The sequence below is a fragment of the Myiozetetes cayanensis genome, unplaced genomic scaffold (genome assembly GCF_022539395.1).
Source record: "Myiozetetes cayanensis isolate MyiCay16 unplaced genomic scaffold, myiCay2020 scf5-8, whole genome shotgun sequence".
Classification (NCBI taxonomy): domain Eukaryota; kingdom Metazoa; phylum Chordata; class Aves; order Passeriformes; family Tyrannidae; genus Myiozetetes; species Myiozetetes cayanensis.
The window spans coordinates 66,583,388-66,597,809 of NW_026087742.1; the positions used below are offsets into that span (position 1 = coordinate 66,583,388).

The 14,422-nt window shown below is 37.7% G+C and overlaps 1 protein-coding gene across 4 annotated transcripts in view; it reads right to left on the reverse strand.

The window, feature by feature from the left end:
* Positions 1–539: 539 nt before the first annotated feature.
* Positions 540–14,422, reverse strand: part of TBC1D4 (TBC1 domain family member 4) — a 106,924-nt gene continuing 93,041 nt past the window's right edge. For all 4 annotated transcript variants that reach the window (XM_050331516.1, XM_050331512.1, XM_050331515.1 and 1 more), the window contains 7 exons: positions 14,080–14,238; positions 13,112–13,270; positions 12,435–12,679; positions 9,437–9,596; positions 7,061–7,230; positions 4,377–4,553; positions 540–2,798 (listed from right to left, as the gene is read on the reverse strand). In XM_050331516.1, the coding sequence (XP_050187473.1) occupies positions 2,571–2,798; positions 4,377–4,553; positions 7,061–7,230; positions 9,437–9,596; positions 12,435–12,679; positions 13,112–13,270; positions 14,080–14,238 (1,298 nt within the window). In that variant the 3' untranslated portion in view covers positions 540–2,570. The remainder of the gene's footprint in view (positions 2,799–4,376; positions 4,554–7,060; positions 7,231–9,436; positions 9,597–12,434; positions 12,680–13,111; positions 13,271–14,079; positions 14,239–14,422) is intronic.

Here is a 14,422-nt window from a genome sequence, read left to right on the forward strand (position 1 = left end):
CCCTTTCTGAAAACAGCAGATACTTTTTCCTCAAGAGTTCAGTCTTCTAGATAATCTTAATGATTATTCTTCTGAAGATGATCCGGAGGATACTTGCTTGAGTGCAGACTTCAAGATACACATCCTAAACCCAGTGACCAGGCACACCTGGGTTCAGCATACAAACATTATCATAAATGTCCTAAAACCATGAGGCACTTACCTTGCTGTAATTTTACTTCTGTAGTTTATTCCTCTGTGTTGCTATGCTGTCCTCTTCTTCCTCCCAAGCTAGATGCACAGCACAGCATATGTACTAACTGAACTGCTACAGAACAAAAATACCTTTTAACAATTTCATCTTCAGTTAAGAACAATGGAAAACCATTTTCCCTGAGAATTTCTGTCCTTGTACTCTGTGTTTTTTTTACAAATCCTGCAGGTTTTTTTCCCCCACAGCTAGAAACTAAAACCAGATCCTTTTCATATTTCATGTGAACAGTAATATTGAAAATGAGATTGGCACTTGAAGTGTAGGAAAAAACAAACTAGCCAGAAGCCATGGGAAATGCAGCAATGACATTTATTGGAATTTCTCCAGGCATTACATGAAAAATTTTATAAGTGAAACAGAGGATAAAGCACATTCAGTGCATCTTTAAAAAAAAGATGTATCTGAATAACCTTGATTCCTTGTAATAAAAGCTGCTGCAGTTCCCGGGGTTGTTTTTTTATGTACACATCGGTTAAAACTTACTCTGAACAAAACTGCAAAGAACTGCCTTTTCAATTGGCATTTTCCCACCTAGTACAATACAACATTCTTGAAATATCTAGACAGATTCCACATAATTTCATACACAGTGTTAAGACCTTTCACCCCAAATGTAAAAAGGAAGTCTGCTAAGTAAATCAATTATCTTTAATCAAATAAAACATCATGGAAGTAAAAAAACAACCAAAAAACCCAGGAGAGCCCAAGCCCCTAAGTTCCACAGCAGCGTGCAGCAAATCAGCATTGTTGCTTCTCATTTTTATGTTAACATAAAGCATATAACTCAGAAAGCACTGATATTCAGTCCTTGCTTTCTAAATTGGACAATCTTATGCAAAAAGACACTGCTGGATTTGGCACTTTGCTTAATTGTTTTTCTTACTAAAAAGAATAAGTGTTTTCTGAAATACAGTGTAAATGGTATGTATACATGACCCACTGTAACACTCAATTAACAGTTCAGACATGCACTCCAAAATACTTGTCTATAACACATTTGCCTAAGTCTTCTCAAAAATTCCCCTTAAAAACATTTTCAAATCTATATGTAACTTTTCATACCTTTATAAACATATTTCCTCCCTTGAAATGATCAGAGCTTACCTAACCTTCTGCCCAGAACACACAAATACATAACTATTGTTTTAAAAAGAAGACGACAAAGCAGTATTTGAACAGGAATAGCCTGGAAAGCGTTATTAAAACTGTGCCTGTACTCCAGAATCCCCTTTGAAATGTATATCCACTGTATATGTGAAAACTGAAAGATGTAATATTTGAAACTTGCTTGGTCCTTTCTTGTGCACTTACGCTCAACTTCCTGCAACCTCCCTCAGTTTTCTTCTCAAATAAAATTTAAGAACAGCTTTCTGCCTCCCACTACAATAAGACTAGGCTTCTTGCAGTATTTCTTTGGTTAAATGAGAACGCCTTACATGCCTAACTCTTATGACAGCAAGTCTCTGCTGGAAAATTAACATCAGAATAAATACCAGCCCACATCCATGCTTCCTTCCTCCTGTCGTGATGATCAACCCCAGGACAGGTGGAAGCAAACAGGCCAGGAAGGAAGGAATAGTCACCGTTAGCTCTTGGCTTTGCAAGTTCTGCGAGTGGGTATAGATACCTATTTCTTAGCTCTGAGTTACGGAGGTGGAGCTATGATGCAATGCTTCTTGTTTCCAGTTCCAACATGCATGTGGAATTACACTGCTGACTGGTACAGCCCAGGCAGCTGATGGCACTAGACCTTTTTCTGTACGAAACAAGTCATGATATTTGTTCTGCTTATTGGTCTGTGCTCACAATGTCAGTAGAATTAAAAGAGAGGCACGCATGAGTTCACACAGATTTTCCACAGAAGATGTGAAACATGGTGCCCTTTGGATGGAAAATTACATTCTCCTTTTTTTTTCTTCAAGTATTATTCAACATATTCAATATACATATATATAAAGACACGCTATCCTCATTTCACTACAGGACAAGCACATCCAGAGTGAATTTGTAGATCACCATTATCTTGGCTTTGTCTACTGAAATTTTTCTTTTCTTTTAGGTCAACTCTAAATATACATCTACTCATCAATATTACATAAGAGAATCCTTTATTTCCCCCTTGTGATTTATTTACATAATCATAAAAAAATTAATAGCCTGAATTTGCATATGGACATTTGAAGGCCCATTTGTAGCTATGAGTGTCCCAGCACTGGTTTTGGATAATACCGTTGCCTATTGCTAAGTAGCTATTGAAAGCAGCATACTCATCTTTTCGTTCCCTTTTCTGATGCAGTGCTGCCTAGGGAGCCCTGGTTTATGGCTTACTCCTTATTTTATTATTTGGGTTGTAGTTTACTTCCTTCAGGAGCAGTTCACAGTCAGACAATGCTTCTGCTGGCAAATACTTCACTATCTGCTCAAGAGTCTTTTGATATGTTATCTTCTCCTGTTCCAAGGACTGAATCACAGTCTTCATTTTGTTCTCTCGAGTCAAAATAGTCTCCAGGCTGGCTTCCAGACTCTGAATTTTAGCATGAGCAACCTGTCAACAATAACATTATAATAAATTGATAAATTCTGAATAGCTTTTTTTTTTTTAGTATTACGATATGGTATTTGTTAAGGAAAGAATAACATAGCAATTTCTAAAAGACATCTGAGTAGGCAGACAATACAATCATTGTCTACTGTGTATCGTACAGTCACTAGATCAATCTGAAGGATTTCTGAAAGCTTTACAGAAGGAAGGAGACGTACAAGTTGCAGCAAGCAAGGGACAGTTGAGAGTAACAAGGAACTGGAGGTGCAGGGAGACAAAGGAGATCAGCAACTGGAGTAGCACTGGAAGAGATGACCTGCTCAATAGTGATGAATCAATGGGAACCCTAGGTAATAAAGTAAATTAGCAGGATGGAGAGGTTAGAGGGAAAGAGAACCTCAACATTAAGTCTAGAAGCAGACCGTGTTCCCTATTCTCCAACGAAAGACCTACAGCTTCCTCCAGCTAGTTAACAGAAACCCCAGATCTCAGCAGTAGCAAATGTCCCTCAGAATTTCCCCACTTCCCACAGATTGTTCCTGGGAAAGGGCCCAAGCAGAGGAATAAAGGTGTTATATAAACAAAAAGGTGAGGAAGTTAAGGAACTGAGAAAGATGCATTAAAGTATGGCACTCTGGAAGAACAGAAGAGCTTCGACAGAGCCTTTCAAATCAGTCACTCTCAATTATTCTATGTTGTTGTTGCATTGTGATAACAAAGGTAAAAGCCCAGGCTGCAGTAAATAAGTAAGGAAAAATAACTAAGTAAAATCAACAATAGCAAAAAAACAACTCCTGTTTTCAATATCAAAAGAGCACAGTAACCTTAGACCATAAACACAAAAATAATGAGGACTTGATTTTTCCTTTTTTGCCTTCTTCTATTTTCAGGTCTCAGAAGCTGAAAGTACTCTCTGAGCTCTTCCCAGTGCTTGTTCAAATTAACAAATATAATAAGAAATAGCACAGTAATGAAAAAATAAGAGCTTGTTTTTCAAGAAAATGCAAGACAATATGTATTGAAACCTGAAACAAGTCTTAGTCAGGCTAAAGGACAAAGGGTGAATAGAGAAGGCAGGCAGGATTTTTTTAAAACACAACTTTATCTGGTGGGCATTCAGATCAAGTCAAGTCTGTTAGGATAGACCACCTACCAAAAGTAGGACTATGAGTTTCAGCAGAAGGAAGCAAAATGATACTGCCTACAAAGGCCTGGAGAGAGCAAGTCTACTGCACCATGGATTATTTCTTAAAACTTTCCAATAGGAAAGCAAACAGTTGAAGGGACAGAGAACTTACTTTTCAGTAAGATACACAAGTTTTGCCAATATATTTTATAGGAGAAAAGAGTAGAGATATTTTGGGAAAAGAGAAATCTAAATCAAGAAAGAATGGTCCAAGGAATGACAATGGAGTTTTAAGTATGTCTAACAGAAATAAATCACTGTTGAGAAAACTGGTTAACTGCATAAGGTCTTGCAGTGAGGAGACTTCCCATGTACATTTAAAAAAGCACTTTCAACTCTAATGGTTGAATCATAGAAATGACTTCTCCATGATTTTGTAGTCTTAAATCATTTACCTGTAGCTTCTCCAACAAATCCATGTTTTGTCTCTTCAGATGATTGTTTGCCCTCTCCAGCTTCTCCAGGGGTTCACCTTCCTCACAGGGACTCACATTTTCCTGTAGTTCATCCTGAAGAACGTGGTACTCTACTTCATAGGCATGAAGCTGTTTTGAAATATCCATCTCAAACACCTGCCATGAGAGAAAAAACAATTTTTAACTACACTAGGGAGCACTTATTCCACATGAATGCTTTACTAAGAATCAACTCTGCTTGATTAAATGAATGCTTTTCCTGTTCCCTTCAAGAAAGTATTTTAAGGGGAAGTCTACAGTAGGAGCATTTTAACATCTAGAGTTCTTATTGCAGCCATAATAAATCATAGTCTTTAGGATAAGTTGGATCATGCCTTTTACTATTACCAAATACCATCTCTTATAGCAAGATCTATCAGCAGAAAAGTCCAATGTAGTCTAAGAATTCTATAAGAGGACAAAGTTTTATCCACTCTTGCTCAGGAATATTAAGAAGTTCAAGACAAGTTTTTTAATTTAGGTCTCACCAGATTGTGACAGGAGCAGCATCATACAATGAGGAAGAATAATCCAGGATTCATCACATCTCTACCCTCAAAACTGGATCTCCACTCCAAGTGCTCATTTATAGACTTCTATAAAAACATTCTTCATGATTACAGTTTCCCTGTGCTCTATCTCTGCATGAAGACACACTATTTTCTTATTGGGATACTTTGGTTATAAAGCATTGTGAAGACTGTGGAACTGAGTCTTTAATATTGATAGGACCATATCACCCTTATATGTTTACATATCTAGTCACAACCTCTCAGCTTCTGAAAACTACCAAATATTTTAGACTAGGATTGGAAGGATGTCTACAGTGACATTAATTTTCTGTTCCTTGTCCTAGAGATCACAAACATTCCATCAACAGAAGATGGATCCCCTAAAAAAAATAAATTCTGCAGTACTTTTGCTGTTCTTCAGGTAATTCAAATGAGGTAAAACTTAAAACCATATATAGTGTTCAAGTGTCATTTTTGTCTACACAGATACCTGGTCAATTCTTCATCTGTGTATTACAAATCTGCACGTCTACATTTTCCTTTCATTATCCATTACAAGAGGATGGTCCTGGGAATTACAACACTCAGACAGCCAAATAACTCTCCCTGCAGTCAGCCTAGGTGGGAGCAACAGGATACAGGCAGTCTGCATATGAATGCAGATCCAGAAGGCTGCTTGGCATGAGACCACACCACAGGCAAGCAGGCAACCTTACTCTCAGAGCCCAGTTGACCTGCATACAACCACATTCACTTCTGCTCAGGCAACATAACCCATTCTTTACTCAGTTAGACCTGCCTTTGCACAAAGCCACAGATTTCTACCATGTTCACCACAGCATGATTGCTCTGCAACCCATGCAGAGCACAGAGCAGAGATTTGATTTCTAATAGTATGAAAAATGTCAAACTACCATCTCTATCATTGCTAGACTCAATGACTCCTGAAGAGACACGGAAGTGCCTGACACAGGTTTAGCATGGCAATCATAGTCAATGCAAAGAGGAAATGAAGATCTACACGTTGTCTAAAAATGAATTCTTAACTAACAGCACCTGAAACATTCAAACATTAACAAGCCATAGTGTTAACTGCACTCCTGCATATGGACATGGTTTTTTAGAGCTCTTCTGTTATTTCTGAGCTATCACCTGAAGGGGGAAAACTGTTCACAGGTACTAGAATGAGGTTCATTCTCAATTTTCAGCTTCAAAGCAGAGGAAGATAATGTAGAGGTGAAGATTCCAGCCACTGACAGTATTTCTCAAGAAGCTTTTCATGTATCATCAGCAGTAATTCTTTGCTTCTTTTCTATTCTAGCCCTTTGCCATGAAGCTGAATTAATACTGGTGAAATAACACTATTCCAGTCCTCCTTGCCCATACCCAACAAAGGCAGGGATCAGTCCTGAGGGGCTTTTACCTCTGGCACCTGCCAAATGTGATACCTCCAAGGAGAAGACTGAGGTGAGAAGTTGCATGGGAACATCCTAAAAGTGATCCCCAGAAGGATAGAAGCAACACCCACAGAACAACAGAAGTTTGTTTGACCTTGATTTTAATACAGATCATGAAAGCAGTGCCTCACCAGCCTCCTAAGTTGTAGGATTTTAAACTGGAGGTGCCAGAAAAGTTCTTATGGGGGTACTTGTTGCTGTACATCTGGAAGTTCGAAGGATGAGCAGGGGAAGTTGCTGTGATGATGCCTCTTCCCACCATGGCAAGTTGTGCTTCTCATCACCATCATGAACTGTTAGACTGCTCACCCACCAACAGGAAGCAACAGCTGGGTTTAGGTTTAGAAAATTGGCTACTTCTACCCTTCTGATGGTGAGGGGAAATTTATAGCAAAGTCGTGTTTTTTCAGTAGCTGGGACACAAAAGAACTTTCTACTAAACCTTGAGGTAGCAACTAAAGTCCAGTTAGAACTGCAGTTAAAAACCCACTGAAATCCAATCACATCCTATTTGTATACAAGTTACTGAGAAAACGACTCCTTTGCATTTCAAACCAAGAGGAACATACTGAGAAGACTTTTACATAAGCTTAGGCATGAGTCTTTTAAAGAAAACTAAACTGAGGGAAAAAAGTAAAGAAAAAAACATCCTTACCTGAGTAATAATTTTTTCCATTTGAGGCTGAGTCATGTCTGGAATAGTGGTTTTAAGAAAATCAACAATGTTCTCAAAATTCTCACATCCCATTATAGACGTTTCTTGACTGCTAAGTAGGCTCAGTGCTACTTTAAATATGACTTCTGTTCCTTGAAGAAAAATAATGTCTAAAAAAAGAAAATAGAGTATCATGAAAATGAGAGCTAGAGTCATTGGATAAATACATATATTTGATGGGATATTTTTCTTCATAATCACTCATACTGCAGATGTATTCAATTCAGAACTGCAATCTGTCTTATTTCAACATGAGGTTGAAGCATATAAAATTTTTCTTTCATCTTACTGATGTGAAAGAAAATACTGCGCTTTTTATGTCTGTAAGAGTTACCCACAATAAACATTTCATCAGTCTCTGCTACAGACTGTTATGAACTGCTAAATGGTTTTAAGTGCATCTGTGACTGAAAAGCAATTGCGAAGCAGATCATAACACAATATACTGACAGAAGCTAGTCTTTAAACAATCGTGTAGATTCCATAACCAATCATATTACTTTCAATAATATACGGTGATTTTATTGGCCATAAGTCTAAGCCCCAAACCTTACTTTAAGGTGTAATTATGTGGATGTTGAGGGGAAAGCCTGGGCTCTGCAGGTCAGTGGACAAAGACTACAGAAATGAGAATCCTGGTGACAGTAAATAGAAATTCTGCCTCAGAAGCATTACTGAGATGAACAAGGAACATGAGTAGTTCAAATAAACCTCCTGAGCTGCTGGCTCTGTCACACCACAAGGAGTTTGTCCAGGGGTATGTAACTGAACAAACCCAACTTCTGATCCTGATACTGAGAAGTCATCCCTGGCCTAATCCAGTATCACAGGATAAAAGCTGGACATTGGTGAGGCTGCCATCTCCCTGAAACGCAAGTCTCCCTTCTCAAGTCTATGATGCACATTCAAATAGTAGAAATATAATTCGTGAGGGGTAGAGCCATTTGTCCCTGGTACAGGACAATAGCTCAATAGACACTGAAAATGTGGGGAATCCAAAGCACTAGGAAGTAAAACAACACAGGGACTTTCAAGTGTTAAAACAGGAACATGCCTTTTTCAGCTCATTTACAGAGAAATGAACACTGACTCTCATTTCCTCCCTCCCTCCTCACCCCTAAAAAATTCATTTCCAAAAAAAACCCCAAAACCCAAAAAAAAAAAAAAAAAAAAAAAAAAAAAGAAACAGAAAATGCTTGAGTGTCCTGGAATCCAATAATCCCACTGGGAAAGAGATATTCAAGTGATTGGTATACTATTGAAAAAGAGATACACCGGTCATTCAATCACAAAAACAGCAGCGAAAAAAAGTTCACTGCAAAAGGAAAAAAAAATTCTGTAATGGAGAAATTACTAGGTAAAAAAAAAATAATTAAAAATTAAAAGCAACCATCCAGCCAAACCCCTCTTCCCCCCAAAACCACCACACCCAACAAACTGAGAACATGACACACTCCAGTAATAAAACATGAGACAAAGACAGGTTGAATTTCTTAAGAATTTCATAAGAAAAGACAAAAGGTGCCATGTGAAAAGAGAAAAATTAAAGGAAAAAAATCTGATTTAAGAGGAAGTACATGACATATGCTCCTAGATTCTTGGGGTATTTCTGAGCCCAGTGAGTTTTATATTAGTAAATAAATTGGAAAAAAAAAAAGCTGAATTACTGAAGATTTGGTTAAGGTGGCAGTTCTTATTGATAAGAAAAGAAGACAAAACTAATTACTTGACATCCTGATAATGTAAACACTATAAGGCACAAAAAAATATTAAAGCTTCTGTAGTAGATGTATCATTAAAAATGTATAATTAGGAATGTATCATTAAAAAAACTATCTAAATGGAGTAAGAGTAATACTAAGACTCAGAAACTGTTTGATACATTTACGAACACCTGAAACAGCTTTTAAGTTCAAATTTGCTGAAAATTTTTAGGAAGCACTTTAGAATCAGAATTCCAAAACAAATGCATTCTCTTTTTTCAATTTGCAAGTTGAACTTTTCTGTGGACATAAACTGCATGCTTGATGCATAAAATACATTTGCAACAATAAACTTTCTGCTGTTTACACTTCAGAAGTCTCTTGGTTAATATGAAAAGACAAAATTAATTGCTCAAGTCTGATGTTTCAAAGAATACCTTTCAGTTTTTCCTCTTTAAAAAGGAGCTGACATCCCACCATGAAAATTATTGCTACTTGCCACCCACAACGGTCACCCCAAATGTCCCCAGTATGTAGAAAACTACTTCCCGAGAGTTTCAAAACACAATGGACATTGTTCTTTTTATTACTGCAACAGAATAAACTTTCTTACCAAATACTCTGGCTACAAATCCTAATGGAAACTGAGACGCGAACAGTGTAAGAAACCACGGTGCAGCATAAAGACTGGGACTGATTTCATTTTCTTCAAGATGATTATACAGGTCTCTGTGATAATCATGTAGAAGCCTTGAAAGCTGATACATCTGAATCTATAGTGCATGAGGGGATTGGGGGAGGGGTGGATGGAAATAAAGAAAGAAAAGTTCAGCTTCACTCAGCTTTCCAAATCATTCACATTTCATTTAAGGGAAATTACCTCCAGTACAGATGGCACTGTAAAATGAAGCTTAATTGTTGCCTGGGGCTTTGAGTGATATCTACTCACTGATAAACAACCCACCTCTAAAGAATTCAAACTAACACAGCAGCCAATAACAAAGAACAGTTTGAATGTGATTATTAATGAAGTATCATTTCAGATTCACAGGTTTAACGTAACAAAAGAATATATTGCTCTAACTTTATCAACAAACCAGAACTTTCAGTCTTGCAGCAATGAAAGTAAAGGTACCTCTTCCAAGATGTCAACACTCTCCATTACAGAGTCAAACTATTTATGAGTAAATTTACATATTGCAGCTTTCGTTCCTTGAATTTTTGCCATATTTTTGCTGCATTTAAAACTCCTATGCTACAGTCATCACTTTAGACAGCTTTTGTACCCACAGAATACACTATGTACAGAGGTATCAGCATACAACCCAGCACATCTTTCAACAGTCCTGAGGAATTTAAGATACTGATGCAAAAGTGTTGCTATACACCCTGTAAAAGGTTGCAAGGCAAAATGGTTAAAAGGTGCTATTCATTGCTAAAAATACCACCCTGTGGAAAACTATTTCCTTGTAATTTTGATAGTTTATATGACATGGTAAGTCACTCATGGCACAGAGCACTGCTTCTCTCAGAAAGCAGAAGATTAGAAGCAGAAATACATTGATTAGCTGTCAGGTCCAATTTTGTTGTCAACAGTTCTTTATGCTTAAGATGAATCCATTCCTCAATAAGAAAACAACTCATCCAGCTACTTTCTTACTTCTAGAGTTCATGGTTCTTCCCTATCAAAGGATTGCACTTGGAACTACCTGGTTAGTCAGAAGTGTCTACAGGCAGAGAGGTCACTCCTCATTTAGGCAAATCAGCTAAATTTGTGCATGCATTTGAGTCCTTGCTTTAATTGCCAAAGATACCAATTAAGTACAGTTTATACAGTATCAATGCAAACACATTTACATGTGAAGTTAGAATTGTATCACAGAGGCAGTAAACCAACGGGGTTAGTTCCCTATGAACTAAAGATCTAGATTACTACTATTTCCAGACAACAATTAAAAATTTAAGTCAAATAAGTTTTCATTATCCTAAAGAATCATCCAATATTTTTCTTCTACAGGACTGAAGCTAATTCTGCCTATAACCTCACTTGTGTTTCAATACTTTAAATACAAAGGAATTTGCAAATGTTCTACTCCTGTTAGGAAACAACCCAAAGTTAGTAAGATGCTCTAAGTCTGGTCTAGTTTGTCTCGAGCAGACAAAACTCTACTTTTGTCTATTACAGAAGACCTGCCTAGGAGCAACTGTGGGGAAAGAAAGGTCATTTAATTTAAAGGGCCGACAGTACTACAAGTGGTACACTTTCTCAAATTTAAAAGCGTTCTTACTAAAAGCTTCAGGCAATGAAACAGCCATACTCATTTAAACCAAAATGTGAAATCCTAGTCATATGAATGCTCTCAAATCATCAGATGTTATTGGAAGTCTACAAATGCAGTATAACACACAAACACTAAGAGAGCATCTTCTAGGGGAAAACCCACAAACATGTATTTATCACGCGTTGACCCCCACAGGTTTTTTTGTGGGGGAGAATGGGACATGGAGGAGGTAAAATGATGCTCTTTATGGCTGTTCACCCTTAATTCATCAATCACAAACCTTTTATAGAATACTTACATTCACAGAAAAACACTCCTCTATAGTTTTTAGAATAAGCACATACAATTTCTTTAACTACAATCTATTCCATTGCTCTGGACATTTGTCAAATAAGCACCTGAAGTGGCTGGTCATGAAAAGTGGACTCAAACTCTCTGTTAAGCACCTACTTAATTTTAAGTGTTTGCTATGCAGGTAGCATGAAAGAAACCAGAAGATTTTTGTATCTGCCTCTTAGTTTTCTCCGTGGTGGATTACAAGTTTTAACTCAGCAATGGTATACCCCTTTATAATATTAGGGGCTTACAGCATATAAATTACTGGACAGTAGCATGTCAAGGTGAAAGACTTCTCAAACTTTAAACCTGGAGTTTATACAGATCTGAAAGTTTTTGTCTCCTTCCTAAACAGTCTTGAGTAGCTAGCTGTTAAATAATATTGCAGAGCATGCATTGTTGCTTAAGAAAATCAAATTATTAAAAATTTGTCTGGTTTCTCTCTGTATTGAAGGGTGGTGGACAATGAGAGAAAAAGATGAAACCATGAGTCAAGGCAGAGCTGCCCCATAGTACAAATGCCTGTGGAGTACACTGACTGGCCACTGTGTGTCACTATTGGCTTGACTTGGGGTTACAAGACAAAAATCTACATCCAAGTGCTCATGGACTGATTAAATAAAAAAAAAAAATTGAAAATCTAATTAATTTTTAAACTCCATCCATACAGATGCAAGCATATTGGGTTTGGGTTTTTTTGGCATAAGGATGAGAGAGAACTAAGGAAAATAAAAGGAAGAGCAAATTAGCAGAGAAAGCAGAATTTCCAAACAGGAGATGATGGGGAACTGTGACAGGAAAAGTCTGCAAGTCCTGAACTTCTCTGTTTGCAAATTAAGAGGCAGAGAGGAGGGATTGACAATACAATACACATGCACTTCACAACATCCGAAACAGCTTAAGAAGCTTCATAAGGCTCTGGACAACATAAGCAACCCCTGAGAGCTCAAAAGTAATTTAAAATTCTGGTTTGCTCTGGAAGGACTGACTTACCTGTAGCGACATCATGTCTGGCCTGTACTGTTTACGGAAGCCAAGGTCATACATGAGGAATTTCAGCATTTCAAAGGCCTGTTCTTCACTCATATGTAGAAGCAGCACTCCAGCTACAAAGCTTATACCTTGACAATAACCCACTTCTTTGTCCAGCAAAGAGTATGCTTTCAGGAGATTAAAGAGTGATAGCTGTCCTGCTCCCAGGTGGGCAGAAAAGTAAGGATGCGTAGGGAATGTGCGTCCTGATGCAAAAAGAGAAGAGTCAGTGATATTAAATTCTTTTGAAAAAAAAAACCAAACCAACTCATCTGACAACTAGCACTTCTCCTCCCACAGATCATTTCTCTTTGCTTTTCATATGCAGATTTTCCTTTAGTCAGGTCAGTCTGTATTTCACCACTGATTTTAAACTTTATCCCTTGAGCTCATTTAATATGCTCATCTGCACAGAACTTGCAGAAGTGACCAAGTTCACTTTTCAAACAGATGTAGAAGAGCATAAATACAAATGGTATAACCTCAGAAATCAGCTACTTAGAGGACACTAAGTGGCATACACAGAATGTGTCCTGTGGTAGTGCTCATACAGTATCTATCTCCAGCAACATCTTCTGTTAAGACAGGTGTGTTTTTACTCGAAGACCTACAGAACAAGTCAGAAAAAAGAGACATACCGAGATCTACAAGGATGGCGTGCTGTTGAGCGGTCAGTTGTTTCAGAAGTTCTTTGTAAGAGATGTCAGGAGGCTGTTGCTTGTTTGGCAGTCTGTGTCTGACTCGATGTTGCACAGCCAAAAACTGCCAAATTTCTCCTCGACGACTTTTTGGTACACCTGCAGGTAAGTCAAAAAACAAGAGGCCTAAGAGAGGGATATTTTTAGTGCCACAACACAAGAATTTGCTTTTTCATAATCTTGGCCCAACCAACCACTCTGGTAGCAATTTAAACTTCCCTTCTGTACCACAGCTAGATTATACTGAATTATTTTTCAGCCTCTGTAACACAGATATGAGACTCTATGAAGGAGGAAAAAGCAGTACAGTCAGACCCTACATCTGCATTATACTAAAAAGGCCCTTCGGATACCCTCCTGGCCTATGGCTAGTCCACAGGAAAATCTACTTCAAGCCAAAATACCTAGCCTTTCAACTTCAGAAAATGGAATACTAAATGACCATATTCCAAATCTACAAGATGTGGTTGTTCTGACTCTCCAAAGCTTGGCTGTGATTCCCCTAGGTTTTGGGCACAGTCCACGGTAGACATTATGGTCCTGCCTTCTCGCTAAGTAAAATCAGAGCATCTGAAACTCTGAGTCCATTGGATCCACTGATCAGAAACCAGAAGGTCACAGTATTAGCCACAGAGGTTCAAAGTTCATTCTTGAATGTAGCAATACATGGGAACAAGATGCTACTTCCAGGAGCATGACTATACATGTTTTTACATTGCTGACATCGTAAGCTGCAAACACAGAGGAATTTATTTTCTGTTTGGCAGCAGAAGGTGCACCTGTGAAGAGAGGGCAATTTTTTTACTACTGTAAAATGTGTATTGATGGCAGATTTCTTCTGGTATCAAAAGAAAACAAATAAACATAATCTTCAGACTTCATAGTTAAAAGCCTTCCTACATAAATACCTTCTTTTAAAGTGGAATGAATGTCTTCCATGTCACATCGGATTTTGGCTCTGCAGTTTAGTAACTTCTTATCCCAAACATTTATGGCATCTTTCTGACATGTACCAACTTCATCATAGTCCAGTTTTATTTTTCTTGATTGGAGCTCATCTCTGCTTGCTAGAGCACAGAACACAAAGGAAGAGCACATGGGAAACCAGAATATCATAAGATTACAAAATAACACAAATACACAAACCCCATTCAGTTTAGATAGAGCTATCTGATAATCTGACTAGGGATAAATACTCCTTCTACAATTCATTAGTTTATAGCTCAGATAGGGCCAGCATTTTGCCATAAG